The 14,185-nt window shown below is 38.6% G+C and overlaps 1 protein-coding gene across 1 annotated transcript; it reads right to left on the minus strand.

Annotated features, from left to right (window-relative positions):
• Nucleotides 1-10,576: 10,576 nt before the first annotated feature.
• Nucleotides 10,577-11,695, minus strand: LOC115812282 (beta-1,3-galactosyltransferase 2-like). The gene has a single exon (XM_030774767.1). It carries the CDS (start codon nucleotides 11,693-11,695, stop codon nucleotides 10,577-10,579), a length of 1,119 nt encoding a protein of 372 aa, XP_030630627.1.
• Between the last annotated feature and the right edge of the window lie 2,490 nt (nucleotides 11,696-14,185).

Here is a 14,185-nt window from a genome sequence, read left to right on the forward strand (position 1 = left end):
CACCCCTACCCCCTAAACCAAAAAAAATGGAGTGCAACGTCATCTAAACAGAGTCCTCTTCTCTTTAGTCATCAGTCTTTGTTGATGACCAAATGATTATCCAAATGTTATGTTCTGAAAAAAAAAAGACAGAGTTTACAAATTATTGTTTCATGTTTGTTAAATGAACCCCTATCTATCTTCCCCTTTTCTAAGTTTTGCATTCTTTTTCTCTCATTTTTGCTTTATTTACTTTTTAGGGTCAAGAGCCTCAAGTCAGTGTGCTGACAGTGCAAGAGTGCATTTGTTATTTGCCTTTTGCAATGGAGACGGAGTGTATGTTTAGGCCATTTCATTCATGAATGTTTAACAAGTTTTGTTGTTTTACAAGGGAATGGATACCTAGCAATCAGATATTTGTCTTTGTTTAAATGAATAAAGATGGGTCTATCTTTTCAGTCAGTTCCTAGCGTCTAGATGCAAAATAAACATTTACCATCTGAATGTCAAGGAGTCTGTGAAACTGAAAACTCAGAAAAGGGAAGTCTCACCACTTACCACTCACTTGAAACAAATCCCATAATCACAATCACCTTTGAGTCTATTTGGAGCTCAGAATTGAAACTTTTGTGTTCAACATGAACGCATGCACAAAAGGTCACACAGCTGCCTTAAAACAGCCACATTGCCATTGGGCATAGGCATTTCTATTAAAATGCATAGATGCACGAGTGTCCACACACATTCACACGAGTCTCAGACACATTGGAAGTATAATTGTTACTTATCTCTTTAAATGAAACAATAAATCATTGAGAGTCCCAAGACTGATCATGATTGTTCCTGGACAGTACAATTTGCAGCTTTTTGTATGATTACGTCTGTATTTGGGGGAACATAGCAACTAATGGTTGTTTTTTTTTTTGCCTAATGATTTTTTTCTTCCATATAATTTCAGTTTGGTCACTTGTGGCAAGAGATTTTTTTTTTCCTGAAGGGATGTCATTAATTTGCTAAATATAGTGTTCATGTCAGAACTGACAGTTGATTTAGTCCTACATCAAAACTTCTTTGGTCATGGAAAACTCTTTTGTGTGTATGTGTGTTTGACCACATTTCAAAGTGATAGTGCTATTATACCCCAGTATATCGTGGCTAAGTCTATCCAACATCTTAAGTCTTCAGGAATAGAATTGGTCAGCTGGGGTCCTTCTTCTTCAGTGGCTGTCAAACATGGTTTAACATATTTAATCCAACCTTAAAATGTGTATTAGCTAAATTCTGTCCTTTTAAGTCACATTAGCAAGGTTTCCTGCTATTTCCTCTGCAGCAAAAAACGAAAATGTCACACCTTGCCTCAATTACTGTAACGTTTTGTACTCTGGTCTGCCTGCCTCTAGTACCGTCCCCTCCTACAACCAGTCCATCAGAGGAATGGCTTGCAAATCCATCAGGAAGATGTCTATGTTATGCCTTGTGCTCATTGGCACACCTTTGCCAAAACATTGTTACCTGATTCTTAGCCGAAATCCCACCGCTGTCTGGATGATGTAAGCCTACTGGACAGACAGCACACATATTACTTTAGGAAATCTATGCAATGATTGCAAATCCATCAGAAAGGTGTCTATACTGGCCAGTGCAAACCACAATTAGCCAGTGCATTTGTGTATTTGAGTGTTTGTCTTGCATTGGAGCAGGCCTGGCTCCAGATTCTGTGGGAGGCAAATTATATAAATATATATTCAGGAGAAGCAGAACATTTCAGACAGAAGTCCTTTACCGGCTGTGCAAGCAGAGTGCTTCTGAGGCTGTGTGTGTGTGTTTCCGCTAGGATTGTTTCTTGCCAGTCCGGTGTCTGGAAAGAACTTATTTTACCAGACAAATTTGAAACTTACTGATCACATTTCAAGAGCTCCAGCAAGAAGTCACACATCCAAAAAAACAGGCTTAGGTCAAAGAGCAAAATACTAAGGCAACAGATCCAGGAAGAAGTTTCAAAACACCAGGCAAAAGTCACAAATCCTAAAAACAGGTTTAGGTCAAAGTGCAAAAATACAAACAGGACAAACAACACAATCATAAGCAAACTTGGCGAGATAATCTGGCAAGTGAGTGAAAATTCTGGCAGGGCTTAAATGCTCTGGCTGACAAGGTGAGTGGCAGCAGGTGGGCAGAAAACAGGCAGGGACTAGGGTAAAACATGGACCAGAGCAAACCTGGAACAGACAGAAAAGACATGCAAGACAGGACACAAGGAAAACGTGGAAGTACTGGGCCGGACTGTGACAACAAGCCATTTCCTATTGTCTCAGCTGACACATGACAGGCTGTTTTCTTTAGAGCATAAGCAAGGCCAAAAACAAACAAACAAACAAACAAACAGTAAAAATCAGTACATTATTTGGAAGTTGTTACAAGGTTTGTACAGGTTTTTATCACATTCTTGATGGAGTCAAGTGGAGATTTTTATTAATCCATTTTATTACATTATCAGGTTTTATTACATTTTTGATGGAGTCAAGTGGAGATTTTTTATCACATTATTGGGAGTTATTACATTATTGGGTTCTACACACCTACTCATTCAAGGGTTTTTCTTTATTTTTATTATTTTCTACATTGTGCTTTGTTCACATTTTTTTTTTTGCTTACTACATAAATCCACATGTGTTCTTTAATAGCTTTGATGCCTTCAGCATTGTTCTATGATGTACAAAATAAAAATAATAAAAATAAAGAAAAAACATTGAATCAGAAGGTGTGTCCAAACTTTTGACTGGTGCTATATTTTGGTAATCAAATACAGTTTGGGAATTTTCTGTATGAGGCTCTTAAGGTACAATGGGTGCAATAAAATAACACAAGCCATTTCCTACTGTCTCAGCTGACACAATAATGGGCTTGTTCTTGAAACTGTATGCTTTGGCATCTTTACAGTAATTGTGTTTACAGCAGTGTAACAAAAATTCAAAGGATACCATGTAACATGATGTAACAGGTTTTAACACAATGCTTAAGAATCTTTAAGCATTTCGTAGAGCATTCCACAATAAGCAGAATAAAATTTCTCAATTTTTGAAAACATGTCAAATAACATGTTACAATGTATTATGTGGTGTTTTACATTGTAATATGTTACAGTGGAACATATTACAATGTAAAATACTACAGCATAATACAACAAATAGAGCATTCAGTGTATCAGCTTTCAGTGTAACAGGCATTCAGCGTAACAGTATAAAAGCACCACATAACAATGTGTTGCATCTTAGCATAATGCTGTACATTGGATTGTGCAAAATCCAATCCGATTTCAATACAACACAATGGAATACTATGGGGATGGAAGTAACGAAAATTATTTGAAAAAAAAACTGAGGTGATGAACATGCATGTGAATTGAAAAATACAGCAGTAAAAATGGATGTGAAATGAAAAATAGAGTGATAAATTATCAAGTGATTTGATTAAAGCAGTTGTTACATGATGAAAACGGATCCTTGTTTCATCATTTATCATTCACAGCACAAAATTGCCATCTATCATTTGAGGAAAGTAGCTTCAAGGGTGGAAGTAACAAAAATTAACTGATAAAAATGGAGGTGATGAAAATGTACGTGAATTGAAAAATAGAGGGGTAAAATGTATGTGAACTGAAAAATAGAGTGATAAATTGTCAACTGATTTGATAAACTTGATTGACATTTTATTTGAAACAGTGTTGCTCTGATAATCAGCTCAACTGACATTTATCATTTACAGCAAGCAATATATTACTCTATTTTTTATTTCACATCCATTTTTACCACTCTACTTTTCAATTTGCATGCATTTTCATCGCCTCCATTAATTTTTGTTACTTCCACCCCTCATAAAATACAATCTCTTTAAAGAGGCATTATTTGGACTTTGAGAGATTCAGTTTCAAAGGCACTACCATCTCCAGTTTCAGACCATAAGTAGCAAGGGTGATCTACCAATACAGGGTGAATTTGGAGAATATCCTTTGACATGCCTAACAAATGTAAGAATAAGAAAATTTTAATAAATGCAAACAGTGAATGTCTTTTAACCAATAAGCAGTTAATTACTCTCAAAATTTGTTTAAAGACCTGACCCCACATAGGTCAATACCTTTCTTTTTCATAGTGAAATATACACCATATCCCTCATTCAACTGGTCATCACTGGAGGGCAGCATTTCATCCTCTGAATGTTCACTAGAGAGGTCACATGTCTGAAGTGAGGATGTGTCCACCACCTCCAGCACAGGTGCTATGCTGGGCCTCCTTCTACCTGCTTTACCAGCATCAGTGGGGAGAGTGGAACCACAGCTGGGTCTGTTGCCAGTGTCCTGGAGATCTATGGCCACAGTGCCTTTAAAAACACACACAAAATAGTTCATGCTTGTGGAGAGGACTTATGTCAGTTCTAAATCGTAGTAATGCAATTTAGATCTTTCCTTCCATGAAATATGGTTAAATAAATACAAGGAATATAGTTAATAACATATTTGAATGTGGGCTGATAGTACAGATCTGTAAAGCAGACGAATGTCACAAGTTATTGTGAATGTGTAAGTAAAAATATGAGTAAGTTTGGAAGCACTTCCACAAAAGTTCAGTGTCATAACAGAGATAAACACAGCATACTAAAATGATTGTTCCTTGGAAGGTTGACACAGCAGGAAATTATACTGTTGAATCTCAGTGATGCCACTGGCCGATATGAGTTGCAGAAAGGGTGAGGCTCAGCATTTATTATTTATTTCAGCTAAAAGTAATACAAAAACATGCTGTAGGGTTTAATACAGGAATGAATGAACCCTTGATGACCTGCTCTCAAGGTCAAGTAAACAAGACCTGATTCTAGAATGACAGTTCTCCTGACCCGTGCTTCTGCTCACAGGGAGGGAGGCAGATCTTTTATCCATTCTTTCCACCTGCTTTCTGGGCTTTCACAGTGGAATTTTCCTGCATGGCGATGCTGATGTAAAAGCACATGTCCGTTAATATCATGATGTACTGAGGACCTGGGCCCAGGAAAATGCTCTCGACAAACGCCGATAAGAAATTGCAAACCTGTACGTGGAAAAACAGTGAATGCCAATGTCCTAACGACCACACCAAACAAAGAAGAAAAGTGTTCTCACTGAAGAGCAGCCATCCTGCCTGTTGTGATCCAACACAAATCAAAAAATGTGTCACTCTTCCGACCTTGACTAAATGAAAAATGCCTGTGAACAATATCTTACATATGTGGCCACCATCTGTGTTCTGTTATGTTTGAAAAGGAAGGACTTGCCAGGTGTAAAAAATGCATGTGCTGAGAGAAGGAAGTGCTTGCTCAGAATATTAGAGTGCTTAGAGTTTCCAGTCCATTCAGAGAGTTTTAGGCTTTCTGTGATTATTAAGAAAGACCTCAATCTGTTTTATGGTTAATGGCTAAATAAATATTTTGACCATTGTTCAAAATTTTCACACTAATTAATGACATGTTGCCATGCAAGTGTGGATTCATTTGACAGTCAAATGTAGTTTGATCTGTCGTACCAATAGAAGTTTCTTGCCAAGACGCAAATTGAAATAAATTAAAATATAAATCCATTTTGAATGAAAGAACTTAACCTGATGATTATTATGTTTATTTTTGCTACAGTTAATAATATTTTCTTGAATTTGTCTCCACAGGTAAGTGAAAAACAAATCCTCAGTGACCAGTAATTTAAAATTAACATTCACTGCCATACGAGTATGTATTTTCAAATAAAAATGAGGGACCAACACTGGGACTATGGGTAGTATAGCTGTGAATTCTAAGATATTGTCAGCAAGGCTCTGGGAGGCAGGATGTATGTGCAAAAGTGTTTTTTATTTAAACAACAGTTATATAACAAAGGTTGTTACAAAGGTTGGAAGGAGATGATGATGAACACAAGGGGGAAAAAACATTTGAAAGCAGGTAAGTACAGCAGTGATGAGGAAAGCTAGAAACACTTGCAAACATGGAGAAAACCTGTCTAATAACACTCAAACAATAAGTAGACTTCACAATGGACAGAACAAACCAAGGAGTATTTACACTCAAAGGAAAAGAAATCGAGTGAACAGAAACCAAGTGTAACAAATGATTGAATCACTGACTGATTAGTCCAGTGAAATGCAACACAGACTGACCAACAGAGGCGACGATGAGGGCAATTAACATTTGAGTTTCGGTGGAGGGCAAGAAGAGAAGGAAAAAAGAAAACAAAAGAATGAGGATGAAGAGGATTGTGTGGGTCATTGAAACCCATCTGTACTGTGACTGGTTGTAACTCATCATCAGGCTGTCTCCCGCCAAGGCCAAATGGCACCAGTGAAGCATATCAGAAAATTTCCCTGTGATACATAATGTTTAGTTCTGGTTGCTTTCAGAACAACCCCTGATTTACATTAACAGAACATGGACATCAGTTACATAAACATTCAAGGAGAGGTAGTTTGCTTTTGAGTGACTGTCTTTTCTGTAAATTTATGCATTCATGTGATTGAGAGCAAATGCCGTGACTGACAAGGATGTCCTCTTGTTACAGAAACGGAGGGATGACGTTTAAATCGGTGATGATAAGTCTCATGTCTCTCTGGTCGTCTTGTTATTGGCTCATTTCAGTAATCAGTGTTGTTAAGAGAACAAGTTTGCAACATAAAAACAGGGAAATTTAAGAGACGATTTGTTGCAGTTGTCACCTGCTTAAGGCCAAAGCAGGCTTGCGTGAAGTGCAGCGGAAGGAAAATTCCCGGTTTAAACAGACAACATATTTCCAACTTTGTGATCTCAGATCAGTTTAATCTTTTTCTTGTGGAACAGTTTTTGGGCTCAGTCTCGTGTTTAGAGTTCACATTTTTATTGGAGTCAAAGCATGACTCATCTGAATTGCATGATGCAACAAATGATTGAAAATAGAGGAACAAACATTATAAGGCCAATAATAACTACTCCTGTCACCATCCAAATATTTTCTGAGCCTGGTCTAGATACAAATCATGACACTTCAGCTGAAAGCATTGGCAACTGAGCAGCATCTTCAAAAAGCCTTTGTCACTTATACATTGTTGCCTGAAGCACAATTAGTGTGCAGCACAAATTTTCAGTGTCAGTGTTTTGACCAGTCTGCTTTCAAGTTCACAACAATCTACTCTGTAAACTCAAAATTTATGGTGTTAGGACTTTCATATCCTATTTGTATAAGGTATTGTGTGCTAGACCCATTTTCTCAACATAGGTGACATGGTCCTGTTTTTTCTATCATGACCTGACTGTTAGACTATACATTCAGGTATTACTGATATTTCAGATGTGTAGAGTTACTATGACTAGAGTGCTCATGGACACATGGATGACGCATAGAGATCTGGACAGCCGTCACACCACTTAATTGTTATGTTTGTTCCCTCGTTACCAAGCACAAACAGCCAGATGAATGACTCATTGCTGTGGAATCTGAGACTAACCCAGCAAACACGGAAAGCAGAAAATCTTACTCATGTCCTTGTTTGCATTGCCCTGTTCTGCAAATTTGCTAATGTTCAATTTCTTCTTACTTTTCCTTTTCTGTCAGCAGTGTATTCTCAGTATATGTATCTTGTATGATCAAAAGTAGGCTGTACTGAAAAGCTCTCATCAGATGAAACCAGTAACTGAATATTTGGTGGTTTGGAGCAGTTACACAACTAGTGTATATACTTACCGCTGTCCTTAGTTTTCAGAGAGCTTGTTATTGCTACATGAACTATCCTGAACCTCTTCAACTGGCCATGTTGGGCCCTTTGGTTCTAAATAGGACATGCAATGCTAGTTTGATAAAAACATGAAAATAAACAACATTCTATATTTATTTTTATGCCACAAATAGCTGAGCCCTAAATAACTAAAAGTAGGTGTTACTGCGCTGGCATATTGTTGTCCTAATGCAGAGAACACTATAGAAGGGGGCATGGTTAACAGGTGACAGAACAATCAGTCTGATTTAGGAAGTAGTGAAATTTACACAAAACCTGTGGGTGTTTCTGAAAAAAAAGCCAGTGTGCCATATCCATGGGGCTTTCAGAAAAAAAAAAACAAGCAGAAGAAACAGTGGCAGTCTCATTACAAATGCCTTGCCTACTAGGTAACAATGAATGAATGAATGAATGGCTGCATGTTTTTATCCATGTTTATAAACAGTACTTGTGTTTCCATAGTCCTCATCAGTCTATGCATTGTGGGTGACCCCTTAGAGACATCACCCACTTTTTATTCTAATCTATATTTTTCTTGATACCCATATTCCACTGTTAAACACCAAAGGTTTTCACAGTCATGATGTGTCCAGATGGAATGAGAGCTAGAATGACTGAAACCTTCTACTTGGAAAAATGATGTTGGAATATCCATGGTAGATGTTCTTGTACTGTTGTGATGTGGGTGGTATAATGATTGCTCATCACGCTGGGTTTGACTTGAGCAGACAGATGTACGTAATATTCCATCTACAGTTACCTCAGCTTTTGAACTCTAGTTGGAATGGCTTAGTGTCCTTAAATGTGGCCTTATCCATGGGAGATTAGTGTCTTCAAATGTGACCTTATCCAGGGGAGATTAGTGTCTCTGAGTGTTCAGTAAACTTACTAGAGGAATGTGGGTTTCCCCCCCTTTAATTAGGGAAATGAGTATTGATTACCATATAGTTTCATCATGTCCTCTTCCTCTACACAGCTTTCAGAGGCTTTGGGACCTAAAATTTTGATTTGCCCAGTATTTTATACGAAATGGATATCATCCAGCCACCAATCTTCAAGACAGCTGTAAAAACTTCTAAGAGAGTTAAAGCTCAAACTTGCAGTTCTCTTCAACTCTTAGACTTGCACTATATGATTCAAAGGCACTTCACCCTCTATTAATTTTTGTGCACTAAGAAAGGTTAACATCTCTTTTAAATAAGGCCATGGGTGGTGATCTGTGCTGGTACTATTAAAAAAAGTACATTTCTACCGAGGTCCAGGTACTTTTTTAGAGACTTAAGAGTTCTGGAACTATCCAGAACAAGAGACATGTCAGTACAGTCCTATGAGCTGGGCACACAAATACACACAAGGTTACACCTGTTTCTGTACATCCACATCAGTCAGAACCACACTCATTCACACTCATTGGCAACCACATAATGAAAATAAGTAAATGCAATGGCTTATGTCTGACTATACAAAATGAAACAAGTAACAACAGTTGCCCCTAGAAAGGTATTGCAGAATAAAGGTACATAATTTCTTTATACAAGTCGTAACAATCAGCTATACAGCGATTCCTGCAAAAAAAAAAAAAAAAGCACGTTAAAATTGATTCTTTTTTAAGATACTATTGATATGCTTCTTTTCAAGTGTGTATAATTCTGATTGATAAGAAAAAAAAACACAAAAACAAAACAAAACAAAAAAAAAACGATAAAGCACTGCGGTTTCAAATTCTGTTTTTTCAAGAATCAAACACAATCATACCAAATATAAATTCAACATTCGCATTTACACACAACAGCCAATCACAGTTCTTAATGTCTCAGCATTAAAGCGCTAGATGCACTTTATTACGCGTCAGTTTCTTGCTCGCTTGCACGCCTAAGGTCCGACACCTAGAACAAAAAAAAAAAGTAACCAACAGAAGTAATCCAAAAACACTCCGCAAAACAGTAGAACAAAAATCCAAAAAGAATCCCAATAATCCAATAGAAGGAGCAAAATATAATTCACAGCCACAGCAACCAAAAGACAGAAAAGAGGAAAAATCTCACCGGTTTAGCAGACTCTACCACGGACGATAGTACCCCATGTTTAGTCCCGTATCTCAGGTGAGTTGTGGCTTTCAGAAAATTTCTACTTTTATTTATTCAGTAAAGTGCACTTTTACTCCTCGCTGTCGCCCAGGTCTCCCGCAGACTCCCTGATTTTTTTACAACACACCTCTGAAAACTCCCCCTTTTCCTTTTAAAACCATTTCAAAAGTTCGCAGGTTTGCACGTCAGCTGACAGCTTTTGTTTACAACAAAACATAAACGTAACAAACAAACAAAACAAATGTGACCGGAAGGGAAGACAGAATTATATTTGAACAACAATAGTTCTATGTACATCCAGGATGGAATTACATTCTAGGGATTACCTTTAAATAGTGGTCAACCATTGCACTGTTAACCTATAATTAAAATGAATCCTAAAACCCTTATGTGGCAGTACTACATAGAAGCTCAGGAGAAAATGTATGTATGTAAGTGTGTGTGTGTGTGTGTGTATACACACACACACACACACACACATATATACATATACGTATTAGTGCAAATCTGCTGGTATACTTTGTGTCTTACCACCCCTGTGAATTATAGACTGATCTCAAATTGATCAGTCTGATACAATCTGGAGGAAATTATGAATCCTGAATCAAGAATATTCAGCGCACTCTCTTTTGTGCTTTTCAGTTGAGTTTGCCAAGCTATTTCAAGGACTAACCCTTTTCTGCCCTACTTATTTTGATAACTCAACAGGCCTGTCCCACAACTGATGTCTTTGGCCCTCTCCTTCCCTTACAACCCTTGTCCATTGGCATTGCTGTTGATGCAAGCATTTTGTTTGTTGGTTTGCAGATGCTCCCAGTATTTGACTAGCTCATTGGGGTGAAACTTGTGGGAAGTAATCAATTGGCTGTACTTGCAACTAGAGTAGGGCACCCGCCAGTGATGGAAAAGGAATTCATTTGGTGGTGGTGCAGGCTCTATTCTCAGTTTTTCCAGACATATACCCACATAGACATCTTCCAGGTGAAGTCTCCGTATGCTCAGAGATGCATTATGTATCTTTTGTGCCATGTCACCTGAGAACACATAGCCTGTCCCAGAGCAAAAGACAGGGTATTGTTCCCCAGGGTACAACTCAGGTGACATGTACCATTTGCTATCCTTGTTTCGGTTTGGGGCAAAGCCCTTCATAAGGTAACCTGTGAAGTAGTTTTGTCTTGGTGGCACACTGAGCTTGAGGAGCTTTTGTATGAGATACTCTGTGTTCACAAACATGTCGCCGTCTGTTTTCATGACATATCTTGCATTGGGGCAGTGTGTGGCCACCCAGTGCATCCCCATCAAAGTCTTTAAGGTAAGGTTGTGGTAGGTGTCCATGAATTCCTGTTGGATGATGTCGTGATGTCTATGAGACTCTTGCTGAATTTGGTGCTGAAGACTGTGGACTTGTTCATGATTGCCCTCTCTCACGCCCAGGGTGAAGAGACGTACTATTCCCAAACCCTGGGCTACACTCTCATTCCCCCATGTCTGCCTGATGGCATTTCTTGCTTCCACTTGTTGGGGTTCCACAGTAATCAGCAGCACCAGAAAAGGGTCTCTCAGTTGGCACTTGTCCAATTCATTGATAATGTAGGCATAGGAATCCACCATTTGCCTCCTTGTTGTAGTCAGTCCCTGCTCGGGCCTCAGTATTTGTTGTGGGCTCCCAGTCTCCTGCAAGGTGGGCTGCAAAGCACTCTGGTTAGCCTCTATTTCAGGAGATGAATAAGTCACTGGATTGTATCCTCTGCCAACCTGGCCCAAGAAAAGCTTGTGGTGATGCAGGAAGTAAAGTACTCCTATGAAACCAAGCAGCAAGAGGAGCACAGCAATGTGTGTCCAGCAATGTCGCCTTCTCCACTGCATGATGTTGCTGTACTCTGCCTCGCATCAGCGACAACTGGATATGGCCAGACCAAAGGAGGTAACCATAACTAGCACATACTCCTGGTAGCTAGAATTTTCTGGACATTTTCTAGCCGGCATTTTCCAGATATTTTCCAGCTGGCATTTTCCATTTTCTTCTTCTGTTGTGATATCTTTGTGGAGGATGAATCTTATGATTCACAGTCCTTTTACCTGAAAGGAAGCAACACCATTTAACATAAATGTTCATAATTTTGACATCTTACTTCAAAGGCACTTCTAGGTGATAGAGGGGAGCAAGTGTCAAAAGGTATGAATTTCAAATATTAGTGGTGAGCTTTTTCTCATATTGAGAGCTCCTGCATGGTAAGGCACTGTGGTGTACTTTGTGCCTCTGTGGTCCATTACTGTTAGCATCTACTGGCCTCATGCCGTGCTGTTAACAGACAGGGTTGGGAAGAGTAAAAGGCCGTATTCTAGTGCAGATTGCCAATCTGCTACAGATTGTCAGGGATAATGAAAATGTTTTATGTGTCATTTTGTCTTCACACAGATAAAAGACATTGTGGTTTGCGTGGTTTATAATTGGTGCCAAATCATGGTATGTGAGTTTTGTGGAAAATTATCCTTGAGCTTCTGTGAATCTCTGACTGCTTTAGCCAACCATGACCTGGTGTTACCTCCTGTAGAGTGTTTGTCAGTTCAGATCCTTTATGCATGCATCATGAACCACATGAAGCAATTAGGGTGAAACCTGCACCTAAAATCAGGTCCAAGACTGGAAACCATTTAATAAATGAAGTAATGTCCTCCTCCAAGACCAAGCTTTGTGTATGGGTCTTGACAGGATTTGATAGACAAATATCTGAATGCCATACATTCCGCAGATTGGACTCTCTTTGTGATGTGCAGTGTGGCTTTCACAGCATTACTCAAACATCAAATATGACAGCTTCTCAGACAGCATACGTGTGTTATGTTGTGGGTTGACTGTCAAAACATGTTTTCTTGACATCAGGAACGTTACAATAGATTGTGGGGAACAAGAATTATTTTTCTCCCTTTCAGAAGGGGTAGGATTGTTTAAAAAGGTGTTTCATCCTTTCTGATTATTCTAAAAGTCAATTAAGTTAATAGCTTATTTACTTGTGTCTGGACCTGTGACTCTTATTTTATTATTTCTTCATCTTCGTGTTGTATGCAACGGTGTATCTTCTCAAAAATAACTTTTGTAATTTTTTTGGGCAAGTTTGTTCTCAATAAACGAGAAAATGAAGGAATGAGATTTAGTGTTTTAGAAACTCTTTCTCTTCACACAGTCTTCTTCTTGTGGAAAAAAATATTCAGACCTAATGACTCTGCATTTTCAGAATTCATGCACTGAGTAGGTGGATGTTAAACACTCTCATTCTTACACATGTGCTGTAGCATGAAACCTTCATTTTATGTGTCGCAATAGTTAAAGCCCTTCTTCATCCCACCATCTGTACTCAGTCTTATTTTCCAAATGCACCACTTCCAGTGATATAAACACAACAAACTGATTATTCCACGCTGAAAAGAGAATCTGCTCACTGTCCTGGATCTTCCTCTTGGAAATGCCAGAGGAACAAAAACATGTTGGTATTGCATTTATTCACTTGACCATCTGTGACTGTACACATCCACTCGCCCTTTGAGGGCCCCTTCATAAACACAAACTCTGTTTCTCTTAGAGAGTGTGAGTGCTTTTCTTTTACATATACTGAATTACACATAACACAGTGTGTTCTTGAAGATCTCTCAAACAAGGAGATGTTTGCAACCACACACTTTAGAAAAATACTGCAACTTACCAAGATCACACAAGCTTGTGCACCAGAAATTAACTCAGAATAGTGTCACTTATGTTATTGATGTCTTAAACAACGTTTTCTTTTTCATATTTGTTCTATCTGAAGTGATGAAAAGGCTTAACTGTTTAACATACCTATTTTCTTGAACGATGGAGACTTCCATTCTTACGTTGTATAGTAAAGATTTATCTCTACATTCGTACCCATTTCTCAGTGATCACCTCACGTGTCGTAGCGCTGGTCCTTTGACATCTCTACACTTGCCTCTGCTGTCGTACTATCCCTCTGCCCCTGGCTTTAGGTTTCATCTCCTCAGTAATTTCTTCCACCCTACGTGTCTCACAGACAAAGCAATCCGTTCTGCGTGTTTTGATAGCGGAGGAAGTATTGTCAGTGGCAGGTCTGAGTCAGCTGGCATCCATTTATAGTCCTCTCCCCTGAGGCTTTGACTGGCTAGTGTGTCTCTGTAGAGGGAAGGACGCAGTGACTGATGTCAGTGTTAGTCCACAGTAGAAAACCCCTGCACCTTATCTAGTGCTGCTTTTGTGTCAATCCCTCCGCAATCTTGCTATTAAGGGCTTTCCCCCTCTTTTTTCTATATATTTTTTAAAATGTGTTTGTTTCTTGGTCCTCCTCTTCCTTGTCTCTGCATTTT

Source organism: Chanos chanos, chromosome 5 (genome assembly GCF_902362185.1).
Source record: "Chanos chanos chromosome 5, fChaCha1.1, whole genome shotgun sequence".
In the NCBI taxonomy this organism is placed as follows: Eukaryota; Metazoa; Chordata; class Actinopteri; order Gonorynchiformes; family Chanidae; genus Chanos; species Chanos chanos.